Source organism: Prunus dulcis, chromosome 6 (genome assembly GCF_902201215.1).
Source record: "Prunus dulcis chromosome 6, ALMONDv2, whole genome shotgun sequence".
Taxonomy (NCBI): domain Eukaryota; kingdom Viridiplantae; phylum Streptophyta; class Magnoliopsida; order Rosales; family Rosaceae; genus Prunus; species Prunus dulcis.
The window spans coordinates 2,947,406-2,965,515 of NC_047655.1; the positions used below are offsets into that span (position 1 = coordinate 2,947,406).

General features: G+C 37.5%; 4 protein-coding genes across 4 annotated transcripts; 3 read left to right on the forward strand and 1 right to left on the reverse strand.

Moving 5' to 3' along the window:
* Positions 1–1,464, forward strand: LOC117629671 (KH domain-containing protein SPIN1-like; the record flags this gene model as incomplete). Its single annotated transcript, XM_034362239.1, has 4 exons — positions 1–72; positions 352–468; positions 612–755; positions 966–1,464. Coding segments are annotated over 4 exons (480 nt in total), but the record flags the coding sequence as incomplete, so codon positions are not given.
* Positions 1,465–2,434: 970 nt separating this feature from the next.
* On the forward strand, positions 2,435–4,143 carry LOC117631736 (cytochrome b-c1 complex subunit 8). The gene is made up of 2 exons (XM_034365024.1): positions 2,435–2,666; positions 3,802–4,143. Exons 1-2 carry the CDS (start codon positions 2,497–2,499, stop codon positions 3,848–3,850), a joined length of 219 nt encoding a protein of 72 aa, XP_034220915.1. The 5' UTR covers positions 2,435–2,496; the 3' UTR covers positions 3,851–4,143.
* Positions 4,144–4,832: 689 nt separating this feature from the next.
* On the forward strand, positions 4,833–8,286 carry LOC117629963 (titin homolog). The gene is made up of 7 exons (XM_034362650.1): positions 4,833–5,078; positions 5,187–5,252; positions 5,373–5,471; positions 5,577–5,638; positions 5,727–5,886; positions 6,046–6,252; positions 6,735–8,286. The coding sequence occupies exons 1-7, from the start codon at positions 4,992–4,994 to the stop codon at positions 8,124–8,126; spliced, it is 2,073 nt and encodes a 690-aa protein (XP_034218541.1). The 5' UTR covers positions 4,833–4,991; the 3' UTR covers positions 8,127–8,286.
* A 256-nt stretch (positions 8,287–8,542) lies between these two features.
* LOC117629964 (60S ribosomal protein L10-like) lies at positions 8,543–9,837 on the reverse strand. The gene is made up of 3 exons (XM_034362651.1): positions 9,258–9,837; positions 8,958–9,039; positions 8,543–8,852 (listed from the first exon to the last, which is right to left on the reverse strand). Exons 1-3 carry the CDS (start codon positions 9,767–9,769, stop codon positions 8,781–8,783), a joined length of 666 nt encoding a protein of 221 aa, XP_034218542.1. The 5' UTR covers positions 9,770–9,837; the 3' UTR covers positions 8,543–8,780.
* Positions 9,838–18,110: the final 8,273 nt, after the last annotated feature.

Consider the following 18,110-nt stretch of genomic DNA (forward strand, 5'->3'; position numbering starts at 1 on the left):
CCATCAAGCCCAAGTTCCTACATTGTGAAGAGGATATTGCGCTTGGATATTCCAGTAGATAGCTTTCCAAATGTAAGCGATGCATATCACTTGAGAGTGCATTATGTGAGATTGTTATCTTAAATTCTAACTTTTTGATTTAATGATTAAAAAGAACCAAGTGTTAGTGTGCAGAGGCACACACACAGTTATTCTTTAATAAGGTTCTTGAATTAAGTACATGTGCCTCAATGCATCTAATTTCAGCCTTCACATATGATCTAACGAACAACTGAGAAGTAAGTCCTTATCAAAGGATCGATCTCTCTCTCTCCCGCACTTTTTGTGATACTAAAGCTTCTATTTTTGTAGTTCAATTTTGTGGGCCGGCTTCTGGGTCCTAGAGGCAATTCACTAAAGAGGGTGGAAGCTTCTACAGGCTGTCGTGTATACATAAGAGGAAAATGTTCAATAAGAGATATTGACAAGGTAGAATTATTCTCAGTGTGTTGTGTGCATTAAATAAGAAGTTTTCATTATTTTAAATCAAGTTCTCTTTTCTTGTTCTGTTTTCATTTCTACTAAATGTTTTACGTCTCTTGACATATATTTCTTGCTTTCCCACTCTCAAGGAGGAATCTTTGAGAGGAAGACCAGGTTATGAACATCTGAATGATCCGCTGCACATTATAATTGAGGCTGAATTACCTGCTAATATTGTTGATATGCGGTTGAGACAGGCAAAACAAATCATAGAAGAACTTCTCAAACCGATGGTATATTTTCTGATTCATCCCTTTGGCTTTTCAATACAAATATTGTTGCCTTTCCACTATGATGTATCGTTATTCACAAGTACATATCACATGAATAATGAAACTGATTTTACCTTCCCTTAACGTACAATATTTACTGTTTCAAAATAAATAGATTGTATGAGGTTGCCCTTGATTGGCATAAATAATGAATGTTGATTTTCATTTCAGGACGAGTCACAAGACCACTACAAGAGGGAACAGCTGAGAGAACTAGCTATGCTAAAATCCAATCTAAGAGAAGAGAGTCCTCAACCATATGGTAGTGTATCTCCTTTCACTTCAAGTGGGATGAAGCGTGCCAAAACTGGTCTGTAACGTTTCATTTGACTCGTCTTCTCATTGGTTCTTCCTCCTGTACAACTCTTGAACTTTTTTGCCATCGAATGCTTCTCGGTGTATTTCAATCCTGTCTGCAAAGGAGGACGCGTTATGGACCTGTTTGGTGAGATCAATGCAGGGTTTTCTTCCATGACATTAAGATATACGGATGAACGGAGATATTCTTTTGTTATAGTTTTTTGTGGTTGTAGTTGATTGTGATTGTAGAAGTAGAAAAATTATGGCATATAAGTTATTCTTTATTTTGCTGAACAAGTATCTTGTTATTAACTTGACATTGTCTAAAACTCTGAAGTGGGAATATGCATCGATTGTTTAATATGTTTTACATTTGTGGGTGAATTCAGTTCCTTGAATGAGCTGTTTTTCATGCTACTTGGTAAACATTATCCCGTCTTGCAATAGACACTGTTTCTATGCCCGCATAGGTGAATGAAATTTGAATTCGGAGTTGGGGATGGTAGAGAGAACCAATCAGTTGGAAATGTGATATAAAAACGTTGCAAACATTTTTCTTTGATAAGTAAACAAACACGGTGAATATTCACATGAGAAAAACCAACCTAGAGTTGTAGCCAAGTTAAACCAACATTTTTCTTTTATGACAAGTAAAACCAACATTTCTTTGATAAGTAAACCAACAATTTTCTTTTATGACAATCAAAAAATTCTTCTAAAAGAGTTTGGCGCAAAAAAATTCTTAGAAGTGCTTTTGCCTTTAGGACATAAAAACTTTTCCTCAAGAAGCACATGTCAAGTGTTTCAAGAAATAAGCGTCGTTGTCGAAAGGAGTAAGAATTAAATGCCCAAGTCAACTGCTGGCTCGATACGTTTTTCTGTCCATCTTTTAACAAGCATTTTCGAGGACTAGCCTGCTTCCATAGAAGAATTCCTCGCCCACTTTCAATATACTTATAATAAAGTGCTTATGAGCAAAAGTGTTTCTTATAAAGTGCTTATTAGATTAGAGTAGTTTAGAATATCTCTTTGTAAACAAAAACAATAAAAGGGTTCAAAACTATTATGTCTCTGCACTCGGAGTTCTTTGTTTATTTTCCCCTTCCCTAATACCGCCTATATAAAAGGACACTGAGCTTTGAAAGATGTGCATATGGGTGGGTTTGGAGAGCGAGCCGCAACCATGGGTTTAACTAAATGAATGGGCTTGAAAACGGTCTTAGGCCCAAATTTGGATATATTGGATCCATGGACAGAAACTAGAGTAATTTGGGTGTGGCCCAGTGGGCTTCGATATAAAACAATTAGATTGCGTACGGTAAGTATTTCATTTGCTCATATCAACTAATAAGCTGAGACCAAAAACCAAAGGGAAGTTGAGAAGTTTCTGGAGAAGGGAAAAATGGGGAAGCAGCCGGTGAGGATGAAGGCAGTGGTGTACGCGCTGTCACCGTTTCAGCAGAAGGTGATGCCTGGTCTCTGGAAAGATCTGCCGACGAAGATCCATCACAAGATCTCCGAGAACTGGATCAGCGCCACCCTCCTTCTCGGCCCACTCGTCGGCGTCTACTCGTAAGCTCTCCTTCTCCTTCTTCTTCTTCGAATCTTCCTTTTTTTCGTTGATTTTTATATTCATATGAGTTAATTGATCGAATTTGCTGGATTTATAGTAAAAACTAAATTTGAAAGCTTTTTCTTTTTGCCACAAAGAATTGTCAATCCCAATTTCACCAATCGCATTCTCTCTCTAAGTTTTCCCAAGATATGATATTAGGGTTCGCAGCCATACCGAAATAATTATTTGTTTAGATTGTAGCTGAGTTGTAGCTGAGGAATTTGGACGAAAAACTGGGAAAAAAAAGGTGGCAGCTTTTGATTTTTAATTAATATTTATTTTCACCGATGCATGCAGTCTCTGTTTTTCTTACAAGTCGGCGAGTACATATTTTTTGTTCTTGGTTTTTCATAATCAGTTGATTGTTTAGAACCAGTGATATTTAGTTCATCTGCTTAAAGGAATGTGTGTGTGTGTGTGTGTGTGTGTGTGTGTTCGGGGAAGTCAGAGAACCAGTGATATTTAGAACCAGTGATATTTAGTTCATCTGCTTAAAGGAATGTGTGTGTGTGTGTGTGTGTGTGTGTGTGTTCGGGGAAGTCAGAGAACCAGTGATATTTAGTTCATCTGCTTAAAGGAATGTGTGTGTGTGTGTGTGTGTGTGTGTGTGTTTGTTCGGGGAAGTCAGACCAGCCAGAAGAACATCATTGGAACCCCTTGATATCTTGCTTGAGGAAGTCACTAGTTTTCAAAATGAGGACTTGATAAAACAATGAACAAGATAATTAGAAAACTAAAAAGAATTGAGACACAGCCTAAAATCTTTTCACACTATTTCATCAAATTCTAGCAAACATTAGCGTAGGATGTAAATAAATTAACTTTGCTAAGTTGTGTATAAGGCTCAGATAAAAGAGATTCTTTGTTTTGAATAGACATTTTGTTCGTCAGTAATACATTTGTTTCAACATTGCAAAGTCAGACCAATCTGTAATTGCCCTCTTCTTTGTTTCTGTCATCGTCGATTTTACTTATTATTTGCTGTCTAACTCCCCTTTCCTATTCTTCTTCCCTATGCCCACAAAAATGTTTTGATTAAATAGACCTTTTTTTTTTGTTTTGTTCTTGTGCTCAATTCTGAAATGTATGCAGGTATGTTCAGAGCTACCAGGAAAAGGAGAAGTTGGAGCACAGGTACTGAAGCTATGCATTCAGTCAATAGCTGTTGAAATTGCCAGAAGACTCTAGTTTTTCTTGTTTCTCATGCAAATAAGTTTGAGTATTTTATTGGTTATTGGTTAAACTTATACTTCAATGTTGAGCTTTGCTACTGGGAATTCCAGTTCTTGTCTTGACTTGTACTTGTTAAATTGACAATTTTTTGGGGGTATTTCTAGATTGGTGTATTGGTTTGGTGCCAAATTAATAGAATAATGCTTATATGGCTTATGTGCCTACAACCCAATACATATCTAATGAGAATTGAGATGTTGACATCATTTTCTTGTTACACTCTCGATTGTGAATTCGCTTTTCATTCTTCCTTTTATTGGTGATTGCTCTTGCTTTTCCGTTCCTTTAGGCCTTCTTGTCTTTGCGTTTGCTCCCCACTCCTGTTCAGGCTAGGGCCCCCCTCGTGGGCCTGGTTTGCCTTCGGGCTTTTATGAAGTACTCTTCCTGACCAAACAAAAAGAAAAAAAGAAAAGAAAGCCATTGACCATTGTGATGCAATATGGATGAAGCTGTGATCTATGGCCATTAACGAAAAATCTAGAATTTGCCAAAGTCAGGGTTGGCAAGTAGTTTTGTGGCCTCCAACTAGTACTTATAACTTAAGTAGTTAAGAATATTTATTCATGCATTTTAGGTTTTTAGTTCAATTTTCATTCTTCTAATATCGCTTGCATTTAAAGAAATTTTAAAAAAATTGTGATCTACTGAAGGCTGAAGCAAAGCTTCTTACTTCCTCATCAATGAAAAAGTCTCGAGATAAATTCTAAATACGTAATCATTTGTAAATCAGGCAGAACACAAATCCAAATTAGATTTGGGTTTGGGCCGAAGTAAGAACAAAAGGAAAAGTAAAAAAAGAGAAAGAAAGGTAACAAACAATTAATCAAAACGACGTCGTCAGCCGTAGTTAATTTGAAATTCAAACGGCGCACTTTCTTTCCTTGTCCAATGCACACCAGGGTTCAACTTCATACCGCTCACCTTGTCTGTTAGGCTGCGCAATAACTCAACACCTCAACTCTCTCTGGTTTTCTGAAACGGCGACGTTCTCACTAGATCAATCGGATCTTGCTTTTTGGTTGTTGGGTCAATCCGATTCCAAGCGAAAAATGGTAGCTGCTGTCCACTCATTCACCGCCAACACTTACGAAGAGGCTCGCAACCAACGCCTTGAAGAAAACAAAAGGAAGTTCCAGGTCTGTGTCTGCAATCCCATTCATATCTTCTTCTTCTTCTTCATTTCCAAAAAGAAAAAAAATTTCATCTTTGAACTCTCATTTGCTGCATAATTTTGGCTGATGAAGGATTTGGGAATTTCAAACATTTCGAAGACTCTGACCCACTTGACTGCTTCTCCGAACAAGTCCCAGGTTGAAGAAAAATCTAGACTTGTTTCCATCTTCTCATTTTCCTATATTGTTGTGGGTTTTCATTTCAATACTTGAAAAAATTTAGAAAGTTCGTATCTTTATGGTGGTACCGTGCTACAGCAACGTGTTTCAAGACCCAAAGCAAAAAATACCTGTTTTGATTTAGAGCCAAGACGGTCTTCCCGTCAACGCAACCCAATCCAATCGTATCGTGATGATGTAAGTGATGCACTCACAACTGGTCTATGTGTGATAAGCAAGTTTTGATTTTGAACCATCAATTTATGGGAAAAAGAATGAATGGATTTTTGCTTCCCATTGCAGGTTGACGTAGGCCTGCCAACTTTGAGGAAAGGGTCAAGGAAAACTTCATCTTCATGGGGAAGGTAGGATAGATTTTTGGCTGTTGAATTCATGTTGCTTTATTGCATCAATTATTTAGCTGTTTTGGTAGTAATTGTGTGAAACTTTCAGCTACCTTGCAAGGCCTATAGAGGAGGTCAGAGCTGCTTCTTATGAAGAAAGGAGTGCTGCTTTTAAAGCTGCAGAGAAGCTTCAAGAGAATCTACAGACTGAGAATCCAACTTTTGTCAAATCGATGGTTCGGTCTCATGTTTATAGCTGTTTCTGGTTGGTAAGTTGCAACAAAAAACTTGGTTTTTAAGTACTGTCGTCATTACTTATTAGTGGTTTGTTTAATCTATACCACCAACATCAAACAAGTTGTAGCAGATATAATTGTGTTACTTGATTAATTAATCTATTTGTCTACCGGTTTCGTTTCGATTTCAAGGGGCTTCCTTCAAAATTTTGCGAGGATCATCTCTCAAAAATGGGGTCGGAAATGGTACTAGAGGATGAAGATGGCAATGAGTATGATGCTGTCTACATTGGCAAGAGGGCTGGGCTTAGTGGGGGCTGGAGAGGGTTTGCTTTGGAACACAAGTTGGATGATGGTGATGCGCTTGTGTTTGAACTGACTGAACCCGCAAGATTTAAGGTACGCTTAAATATATATTAAACAAAATTGATCTTGCACCTTGCCCTCTTATTAAAATCAACTGATTTCTACATATAAACCACTGCTCGATCGATGTAAGCATATGGTCTAAATCTAGGAATGAAACATTTGAGGAATTAGACACTTCAAATATGTTCTTAGGTAGTTCATGCATAGTACCATTCCATTATATGTTGAGGCTTAGGCTTGAACTGTGTGGTAATTAGACACTTCAAAACATATTCTTATCACAGTTTTCTTTTTTTTGGACAAAATTCTTATCACAGTTTAATCATAAACTTTCAAGCTCTGATGATTCGATTATCGTTTATTTATTTTTTCAGTTTATGCCCGTTTTAAGTCATGAAATGCATCATTATCTGATGGGGCTTAGGCTTGATTTGAGAATGTATGCTTTCCATATACTTATCTGGACTTCTTTGAAAGGCCAAATATTGAACTAGTAGTTGTTACGACTGCAGATCTACATAGTTAAGGCATACCCCATGCCGAGTCTAGAATGTTTCAAAAACAATGTGGACAAAGAAGAGATTACCAGTGCTGAAAAGACATCAAAGGCAGCCATGAAGACTGACTCAGAATCAAATCAGAAACGAAGGTCAAAGAGAGGTATTGTGCCTGAGATGGATGAGTCTCAAACTTCCCCAGACTCAGAACCAAATCAGAAACGAAGGTCAAAGAGAGGTACTGTGCCTGCAATGGTTGACACAAAAACTTCCCCAGACTCGGAATCGATTCAGAAACGAAGGTCGGAGAGAGGTGTTGTGCCTGTGATGGAAGACTCAAAAACTTCCCCAGTCTTGGAACCAAATCAGAGACGAAGGTCAAAGAGAGGTATGGTGCCTGAGATGGATGACACAAAAACTTCCCCAGACTCAGAACCAAATCAGAAACGAAGGTCAAAGAGAGGTACTGTGCCTGCAATGGTTGACACAAAAACTTCCCCAGACTCGGAATCGATTCAGAAACGAAGGTCGGAGAGAGGTGTTGTGCCTGTGATGGAAGACTCAAAAACTTCCCCAGTCTTGGAACCAAATCAGAGACGAAGGTCAAAGAGAGGTATGGTGCCTGAGATGGATGACACAAAAACTTTCCCAGACTCGGAATCGATTCAGAAACGAAGGTCAGAGAGAGGTGTTGTGCCTGTGATGGAAGACTCAAAAACTTCCCCAGTCTTGGAACCAAATCAGAGACGAAGGTCAAAGAGAGGTATGGTGCCTGAGATGGATGACACAAAAACTTCCCCAGACTCAGAACCAAATCAGAAACGAAGGTCAAAGAGAGGTACTGTGCCTGCAATGGTTGACACAAAAACTTCCCAAGACTCGGAATCAATTCAGAAACTAAGGTCAGAGAGAGGTGTTGTGCCTGTGATGGAAGACTCAAAAACTTCCCCCGTCTTGGAACCAAATCAGAGACGAAGGTCAAAGAGAGGCATGGTGCCTGAGATGGATGACACAAAAACTTCCCCAGACTCAGAATCGAATCAGAAACAAAGGTCAAAGAGAGGTATCGTGCCCGAAATGGATGACACAAAAACTACTCCGAAGGTTCTGCCAGATAGCCCCAAAGGTCAAGAAATCGAACAGGAAGTCAGCCCGATGAAGAAGAATGAAGTTGCTCCTAAACAAATTAGAAAGAAAGCTAAAGCAAACAGAGTTCGTAGCACAGAAAATCCAGAAGGTTGCGAAGTACAGGAAGCAAGCACGAAAAGTCCAGAAGGTTGTGAAGTCAAACAGGAAGCAAGCACAACTGAGATGGATAGTAGAGTTGTTAAAGATGAGAAGGAATGTGTAGCTAGGAAACCCAGAAAGAGAGTTGTAAAGGAAAGGCTTTTCCGAAAGAGAGTCTAGCGGTAGAAGGCTTCATAACTTGTTTGACATCCCAACCTTCGGTTTACGAAGCAAAGTGTTTCCAAAACAGAACGGACTTCAAATTCTGTTCGCAGTGTACTTATTCCATTTCTTCAGGTTTTTAATTTTTGAAATAGCCTTGACAAAACTTGAAAATTAATATGGCATGCAAGGAGTCAATCCATGACGGTTCAATCAAATTGTTTAATTTCAAACTGAAAACACCAGCACTATGGTCTAGGGGAAATATTTCTGTTATGTGTGGTTAACACCATTAAAACTATAACATTAAAAACTCTATCCAGCAAAAGATCTGTACCCTGTGATTCAAGTACTTCCATTGCATGAGGAGCTGTAATTTTATTGTTGATATATATATCATTACCAGATAAGAACATCAAAAGAGACTCACAACATAATAAGCCAATTCATGCAAAGCAACAGCTTTCTCATAACATTAACGATAACCAAAAACTTTCATAAAAATATCGAATACACAACTCCAACATGAGTTTGCCCAAAATTCTAAAATCTTAAACAAATGCTTGACGAAACATTTCCAAAAACGTACATAATCTAGTCAACAGAAATCAAAACAGAAATGTAATATGGATTTCACGAACACAATTGCTAATGGAAGTTGTGTTACATGAATCAGTTCACAGCAGCATCAATGAATGCTCCTCCAGGACGCCGCAAAGCCAACGATCCATGGCATCCCAAAAGCTGCAAGAACCAAAATAAATCATTTGTTATTGGCATTGTCACATGAAATCAAATTTAAGGAACTAAAAATTATAATAAAAATATATTTTTTAGAAATAAACAAACCTTGGCATTGACACCGTCAGGAACAATGCGATGCTCTGCCTTCAACCTGACGTAGTCAGCTCGGCTGAACTTGGTAAAGCCCCTGAAAAAGTAACACATCAACAAAGTTTCAGTATAATATGGATTAATTCTAATTCTACTTATGACAAAAAGTTTCTTCAACAGAACCCATGATACACAACACAGATGCAATCAAAATCAAAAATTCGATTTTGGTTTTCGAGTCAGAGAGTGCAAAACCCATAACCCATAAGCACAAAATAAGAAACAAACTCAGAAATGAAAAGAGTTAAAACATACCATTTCCTGCTCTCAATGATCTTTTGACGACCAGGGAACTTGAACTTGGCACGGCGGAGAGCCTCATGAGCATGGTTCTTGTTGCTATCTTTGCAACGAACAGAGAGAAGCACCTGACCAATATCAACCCTAGCGCAAGTACCCAGGGGCTTCCCAAAAGCACCTCTCATACCAGTCTGAAGCCTATCGGCTCCGGCACAAGAAAGCATTTTGTTGATCCTGAGAACATGGAAGGGATGAACCCTAACTCGCAAATGAAAGGTGTCCTTTCCGGCAAACTTGGCCATGTACTTGTTGCAGGCGATACGAGCGGCCTCGAGAGCTTCGCTGGAAACATTTTCTTTCTCCCAAGAAACGAGGTGGATGCAGAAGGGAAACTCATCCACGCCCTTCTTCTTCATACCCACATCGTAGATTCGGATCTTAGGGTCCGGAACACCACGGCAGAAACGGGATTTCGGGTAGGGTTTGTTCTTGATCTGGCGATAGCACCTGGCTGGCCTTCGTCCCATGGCGACTGATTTTGGCTGCCCAAACCCTAATTCTCGAAATGAAGAGGGTGGAAGATTGAGAAGAAGCGTTTGTGATTTATATATGTAGTCCGATTTTCTGAAGCCCTAAGGCGATTGTCATCTGTCGGCTTCTGCGTATGGGCTTACGTCATGTGCCCATGGGTCGGCTGGTCCATGGACTTGGCCCAAATCAGTGTTTTGGGTTGCTTCTTGGACCCGACTCATGCTATCTAGGACTTTAATTTAACCCAAAAACAATGCATACGTTTCGGGTCAAACTTTACCATCTTCCAATTCGTCATGGTGGGCCATACCTTTTCTGCACCACGAAAATGCCATCAAACACACCTTAGATTGTAAAGGGTTTATAGCTTAAGTAGTGAAGAGCAGTAATCTATGCACATGACACGAAGTCTTGTGTTCGAATCCTCTTCTTCTATACTTTTAAAATATTATATTTATAGAACATAGCCGCACGGCTAGACCTTTAAAATATTCTATTTTTAGAATATAGCCGGCAGCTTTTAAAACATTCTATTTATAGAGTATAGTCGCGCGACTATATTCCTTAAATATATGACACAATAATAAAAATATGAATTTCTCTATAGGCTTGTCTTTTTAGGTGCCCTTTATGAAAATCCCACATCGAAAATCCATACTCCAGGTATTTATAAACAAAGCATTATGATTGTTTGGTAAGTGTAGTTAACATTGGAGAGTTGGGCTAATGGGTATGGCTATAGGCTCGGCTTCGAATTTGGCTTTGATTAATTAGGAGTGGTCTAATACGGCAAATTTCGCCAGGATATATATATATCTATCGACGACATTTCATTGGGAGAAGTTTTTAAAAAAATAAATAAATATGAGCTTAGTATGTTTAGGTGAATTAATTTTTTTTTAATTTTTAATTTTAGTAATTAATTAATATTATGGCTTTATTTAATTAGTTAAATTAGTAATTATTTTACTTATTCTTCTTTAGTACATAATTCGTATTAAATATTTTAATTAACTTCATGAATTATATTACTTTATAAATAGAAATTAAAATTTTCTATTTTTTGTTTAAAAAAATATGTAAATAATAATTATTCATTAAGTAAATAATAACTAAAACATAACTACTAATTAAAGTAATTAAAAAAGAGAAATCCATATTATGCTAATTAAAGGGTATAGCCGCACGGCTATACCATTAAGATATTATATTTTAGAGTATAGCCGCACGGCTATACCTTTAAGATATTCTATCTTTGGGGTATCACCGTGCAGGTGCGGCTATACAATTTATAAATTTTTTAAAAAAAGACGCGCCTGACGTCTAGCTCCAGCTTCGCAACATGTCAAAAATAATATAACTGCCCAGATATACTATTTTTTTAAAATCGTAAAATCATAGTATAACCGCCCGAGTATACCCTTTTTATAATAAAAAATTTGAGTATAGCCACATAGCTATACTATTTATTAAGAATTTAAAAAAAAATTTATAAAAAACCCTCATAGTGCCCGCTTTGCCATGTGTCAAAAATAGTATAACTGCGCGGCTATACTATTTTTTTCACAGTAAAAAACCGAAGTATAGCCTTGTGGCTATACTCCTTCTAAAAATAAAAACCCCAGGGATAGCCGCACAGAAATACTATTTATTAACAATAAAATAAAGAGGACCCACCTGCGCTTGGCGCTCCTGTGTCAAAAACATTATAGCTGCGCGGTTATACGCTTTCAGAATATTATATTTAATAGGCGTATAGCCGCACAGCTATACTATTTATTAAAAATAAAATAAAATAAAATGACCTTTCCAGTTGCAAGTTTATACTTTATAGATATTAATTTGCTAGTTTCGATATCTCCATAGCATATGGTCAAGAGAGATAAATTTCATAGTATATCAATTTGAGAGTTGAATTTTTTTCTTCTTCTTTTTGTGTGGAAATGTTTGCTTTCGGTCTACCTCGTTCTCTCGAGTGCTACTAAATTATGTTACTGCACACATTATTTGTTGTAGAGAATTGCATGCTGAGTTTGAGTGTTCTTGGTAATTGTTTTACATTTTAGACAACATTTTACATGAAGAATGCTACCACCTCGCTTACTACTATACCCATAAATCTTTGTTTGAAATTGTTGTTCTAGTTGGCAATGAGTTTGCAAAATCACCATCTTGCATTTTTGTTACAACAAGTAAGAAACAATCTTAGCCTCTCACATTATTTCAGTTAGTAAAATACATAATGGAAAAAATATGCATAAAATACATGCATGTTTTATTCGGCAATATTTTGGCAAATTACAACTAATAAGTTCGGCCACTATTTTTTTTTTTTTTTTAAATTTTTTTAATATATCTTATTTTTATTCAATAATATACAAAAATTATGTGTATAATACCTGAATTTTGAAAAATACCTAGGTACGTGTACAATACAAGTATTAAACGTGAAAATGCTAAATTCTTTATACGGGTAATAGAAGTAAAAACTCAAAAGGGAAAAACAAAGACTCGAGTAATGGCCTAATAGTAATGGATAATGTCTAAACAACTCTCATCGATAAACAAAAATTTAGGGAAAAAAGGATCCCACTCTCTCTTTCTATATATAGAGTATAACCGCTTTAAAAAACCTATTTATAAGCTTACAAGATAGGAGATTGAATACCATCATTTACAATACACCTATAGGTTACAAGCACTAATTACAAATACTTAGTGCATAGGATACATAAAATCTAACGGTGGAATACTAAGAGGTATGGTGGTTATCCACCAACTCATGCATTTACAACACTCCCCCTTGGATATCCACCATATAATGACATAGTTCCCTCATTAAAAACCTTGCTTGGAAAACCCAGTGGGACAAAACCGAAGCGAAGGGAAAAATAGTGAAACTTTCTTCTGAATCATTGATATGGTGTTGGATGCACTTATGTTGTCTCGTTAAAACCTTGCTATGACAAATTCAGTGGGACAAGAACCTAATCGAAGGGAAAAGAGTACAACGCGTGTATGTGTTGTATGTAGTAGAACTAGGATACTCCCCCTGATTGATATCTCCCATTGATTTTCAATAACTTATGGCATATAGATTTCGGAAAAGTTTTGGTAAAAAGGTTCGCCATATTATCTTGTGAACAAATTTGTTTGACTCCAATCTCTTGACTTTTTTTAGAAATTGTCACCCTTGATGAACCCTTCTCTTATTTGAGCAATACAAGCAACATTGTCCTCATACATAATCGTTTATCACACTATTCGACCTGTTTTTCACTTTTCAAATTATTGAACTCTTTAGTAGCATCAACAACTAATCTAATAATTAGAATATGTTACAACAATATCAAATTTGAATTCAAAATACTCAAACTCTTAGTGTTAGCTCTTAATTAAGAATATTGTGGTACTTTATATCATTCAAGAGGTTGCTTCATGCGATATATCTCAAATATTTCATGAGCTTTGAGGATCTCCATGTACCATACAGTCTTAATAAATATGCATTTAACACATCCTATAAGTTTCGCGTTAAAACAACAAATGTACTTATAAAAATGTGGATGCATCTACGATGAGATGAGAGACTAAAACCATGTCTCTACCAGGAAACCTTATGTCATATTAGTGATCTTATTTCACTTCACAAACACCAATCCGTAACCTTCATACTTAACATTTGTAATTTGGTGTTTGAGTTATAGGTTCAATATCCAACCTTCCATATTTAGTGATAAATGGAATTGCCTATTTCCATTTTTGGCCAATCACTTAACTTGTCGACATTCATAAGGCGAAATTTAATATAATCAAGCCCTTGATGATTGTAGTAGCTACTAATAAACCAAATGTATCATCAATTTGTGATCCCACAATTCTCATGTGCATGCGCATGCATAATTTATAAGCATCTCATTGCTTTGGGGTACCAATGCCTATTCAGGGGCTTATGTTGTCATTTGTTAGACAAACATCTCTTTTACAATGAATTATTTAGAATATGTGGATCATAACCTCCCATAGAGCGTTATTTTTTATAGGGCTTGAATTTTTCAAATAATCTCCACTTATGAGGAGTTAAGTCTTTAGAACCTATATTTCTGTCATGCTTCAGGCATGCATTATATATATAGTCACCATGTTAATGGATTGTGATATGAGAATATCAATCCATGTTAGCATATGTACAACTTTTATATGCATTATCTTGATGAGACAAAAGCGGATTGATTCAACACTATTTCACGACGTTCTTCAGGAACTGCCATTTCTCCCCCTAATGGCGGGAAAATTGTCTCAAAATTTAGGAAAATAAACTCATCATCATTATCAAGTCAAATTGACTGGATTGGATAATGTGGGAGTTGTGCTCGTAAACGTCTTGACAAGAGACAAATATGTGACCATTTTAGTAGGCACATTCAATAAAACTGGTGAAGTGATCCATAATTAAATGTTGTATAGGCTCACAAATATCCCCTTGAATTATTTAAGGAAAAAGTGCTCAAAGTCAATTTTTGACTGAGATGATCTTATGACAGCTTTTATTTATGAGCATTCTGTGTAATGATATTTGTTGGACAAGACAATAGTTTGAGTCTTTAAACGATGTCCTTACAAATTTATAAAAATCTTATGTATCATTGTAGAACATGGATTGCCAAGATAGTCATGCCACAACATAAAAGTTATCCGATCAATGAACTTCTGGTTCATGACATCATAATCTTCAACTACTGTAATAGTTGTGTAATATTGGGGCCTCATGAACTTCTGGTTCATGACATCGTAAACTTCAACTACTGTAATGGTTGTGTAATATTGGGGCCTCAGGAACTTCTGGTTCATGACATCATAAACTTCCTACCCACAAAAGAAAGTAGGAAGTTTCTCCAATAGACGCTGATAGGATTTTTAGTACCTGTGCAAACAGGGTTAAAAATCACATAAAATACTTGCAAGAATACAAGGCTATTGTAGTATAGATGCTCATGCAAGGTCGTTCTCCTCAAGGACTAATTAGCAGTTTGAGTAAAAACAATTTTCAAATAACTACTTAAAATAAAAGGTTAAGAAAGATGATTATGAATTTGGTTGATACTAAAAACAAATAAACAAAAACAATTACGACTGAAGGAAAGTTTTAAATACCAATTTATAAAAGCACTAGGGTTTCACCATCACCTAGCAATCCTATGAACTTTTACTAATTACTTATGATTTGCACATGCCACTTTGAAGGTTAGGTTTTCCTAATGTATATTCTACTTGGAACCTCCAACACAGAACGTATATCCAACATGCAACCCGTCCGGACGTTCGGATCAAATCTGAACATAAAAGACTCATTAAGTTTTGTGAAAACCTTTTGAAAAACCATGCAACCCTTAAGACGTGGTGTTCATCTTAAGTGAGATTAAAATTATTAATCACAAGAAGCTAGCATCAATTTCAAGGAACCTTTCAACCAAAATTGCATCTAATTACTTTTCTAAAGATCCTAATGGTGATCAGGCATTAAGACAATTAGATAGTTTAAAACAGTGATTAATAATTCAAAGTAGGCATGCACTCATCATAAGCAATTAAATAAAAATCACATATTCATACTAAGGTTCAAGGCTTCACCCTAGCAAAAGAGGATTAGTTACGCATACTCATAACTGAAATCCAAGAAAATATCATTAAGAAGAAAAGAACGAAAACACCTTAAAGTTGCGAAAACCCAAAACCCTAGCAATTGCTCTCCACAATGTCACGTTCAAAAGTCAAAAAGAAGTCCTAAAATTGCTGTGAAAACCAACTTAAATACTTCCTAAAAGCTAGCTGCCCAATCCCCACAAGGAAACTAAGTTAAAATAAAATAATACTAGGAGATGAAGTCTAAATTGGATTAGGAGAATCAGCCCGAAATCTGCCTAGCCATGTTTTGGCCTCAAATCGCCTCCAAATCTGGCCCAATATAGCTTGTTTTAAAGATAAAAATATTCTGAACACATCTCCAGAAGGCCAGGAACCCATCCGAGGTCATCTTGGGCACCAAAAATGCAATAAAAGCCCAAAACGTCACTATTTCAGTACCGCGCACTGCTCCTTTATTTTGTTGCCAGAAAATAACCGCTTTGTAGAAAAATCTGAAATTTTGATATGATCAAGTAAGTGACTCACGAATGTCCTCCAACTGGAATTACTCCAAAATTCATCCATTTGATTATGTTTTGCTCCAGAGGAAATCGAAAGTCCTATATTAGAAATATAATTCAAAGTATCAAAATTCTTCCAAAATAAATCAAAATATACTAAGAATGAGGTAAAATATATAATATAAAATATACCTATCAGACGCCTCTGGCTGTACTATTGGGGCGGTAATACAACACATTACCTGTAATGTAATAACCCAAAACAAAATATCTAAAAAGAAAGAAAATATCTAAAAAAAAGTAAGGAAAATATCTTTTAGCAAAAAGACAAATAATTTTTAATCGAGAAAGAATTTGGGATATGGTCTAAACGACCGTGAAGGGCAAAATGATAATTTGGCCAAAAAGTCATATTTTTATCTCTTCTCTCTCCTCTCCCCCGTCACTTTCTCTCTCTTCTCTCTTTCTCTCCCATCCCACCCGATCATTGCGACCCTTCACCTTCTCGGCGACGGCCTGGCCACCACAGGCCGAGCTGATCCCCGCCGTGGGTACCATCGGGTCCGCCTCCCTCTCGCCGTCAAAACCTGACCGACCTCCACCATTGGGCCGCCCGGAGCTGATCGAAAAACCATGTTTTCCGACGGATGTTCGTCCGAATCCACCCGAACTTCCAGCTCAAATTTCTCCTTCAATTCTCCACCTAATCGATCGAGTAAGGTATGGTTTCTCAGCTATTTTTCACGTTCTAGCTTTAAAGCGATCAATTTTCGACTTGAATTCTGGCCGAAACTTCGGCCGCAAAAAACTACTGTTTCTGGTCACTTTTTTGGGTATGTCCAAGAACAAAAGTGACTCCAAATGGGGTGTTTTACCTAGGTTAGGAGTTTGGAGTTTTGGTTCTGAGATTTTTCGGCCACCCGAAATCCCTTAAGACACCCAAATCTGCCCGCGCGTGCTGGGGCGCGTGGGCAAGGGTGGTGAAGTAATTCTGTGCAGTTTTGTGACCCTCGTGTCGTCACGAGCGCGTAGGATTTCGCAGATCTCGATTCGGAGTCCGTTTGAGCCCCGAACGGATTTTCCATATCGCGCGATCCGTGAGTGCAGTGTCGTCAAATAATCGGATCGCGCTGAATTTCGGATGTGTCGGTCTACATGACCTCAGGATCGTGTAGGACTTGACGGATTGAGAATCGGAGTCCCGGATACTCCGAAATCGCGAACCCTGGGGCTAGGGTTTGGATTTTAAACGATAACGCGATTTTGGCCAATCCGACCGTCCGTTTTGGACCAAACTCGCAGAACATGGTTCCCTCTCTGTAAGGAACCTTCAGGGAAGCCCAGATTGGCCATCGGAGATCGTGGACCCACGGGATCCCGGGTCGACCGATCTGGCAGTTTTTCACTTAGCTGAGCGTCGGACCTTCCAAAACTGGTCCAATTGTCTGAAAGGGCTAATGTGGGCATAGGAGTAACTTGGGATGAGATGCACGTATTTCTAGGAGCCGGGGGCAGGGTGTTTAATTTAAATTCTTTTTGTCTAGCAGTTTATTAATTTATTATTCTTGGATAATCAGGCACCAGGAGTCCAGCTAACCCACATGAGGGACCTTCGAAGGGTCCAGCTAGCTCGGACCAGCAGTGAGTGGACCTTCTTTCATGAATTATTTTATATAAATGAGTTATATAAAGGATTTCTATAAATAAGATTTCATAAGTGATTTTATATTGATTTTATATAAATGAGTTTATTTGAATAAATTTCTTTATTTGATCTGGAGTAAGCTTTATTGTGGTTCCGAACATGATTAGTACAATAATAGTTCTATAAGTCTGTGCTGCTTAATTACCAGTTATAGAAACAGAGTTTGAGGTTGGAATCAGTTGAGACCGCAGCACAACTTGAGCTTTACAGTTATTACTCAGATATTTTTCTAAAGGAATTTATTTTAAAACCACCTCGTACCCATTTTCTTTGGTGATTACCCACAGTTGGACCGATGTCTACGGACATCCAGTCCGATTTCAGTTTATGTCAGTGCACTTGACTTTGCCTCATGAGTTACGGGGACGCTCGGACCGTGAGTGCCAGGATTTGCGGCTCGGCAGACTTGGTGTCCCGAGACCTGCCAGAATTGCGGCTCGGCTGACTTTGTGTCCCCGAGACCTGCCAGGATTGCGGATCAGGCTG

What these genes read in the sequence shown, in the direction of transcription:
- LOC117629963 (XM_034362650.1), top strand. Translation starts at nt 4,992, where the DNA reads ATGGTAGCTGCTGTCCACTCATTCACCGCCAACACTTACGAAGAGGCT. An exon ending in ACTTCATCTTCATGGGGAAG is followed by an intron (nt 5,639 to 5,726) that starts GTAGGATAGATT and finishes TGAAACTTTCAG; the next exon opens with CTACCTTGCAAGGCCTATAG. An exon ending in TTTATAGCTGTTTCTGGTTG is followed by an intron (nt 5,887 to 6,045) that starts GTAAGTTGCAAC and finishes TTCGATTTCAAG; the next exon opens with GGGCTTCCTTCAAAATTTTG.
- LOC117629964 (XM_034362651.1), bottom strand. Translation starts at nt 9,769, where the DNA reads ATGGGACGAAGGCCAGCCAGGTGCTATCGCCAGATCAAGAACAAACCC. An exon ending in ATCATTGAGAGCAGGAAATG is followed by an intron (nt 9,040 to 9,257) that starts GTATGTTTTAAC and finishes TTACTTTTTCAG; the next exon opens with GGGCTTTACCAAGTTCAGCC. An exon ending in CTGACGGTGTCAATGCCAAG is followed by an intron (nt 8,853 to 8,957) that starts GTTTGTTTATTT and finishes TGGTTCTTGCAG; the next exon opens with CTTTTGGGATGCCATGGATC.
- LOC117631736 (XM_034365024.1), top strand. Translation starts at nt 2,497, where the DNA reads ATGGGGAAGCAGCCGGTGAGGATGAAGGCAGTGGTGTACGCGCTGTCA. An exon ending in CCACTCGTCGGCGTCTACTC is followed by an intron (nt 2,667 to 3,801) that starts GTAAGCTCTCCT and finishes AAATGTATGCAG; the next exon opens with GTATGTTCAGAGCTACCAGG.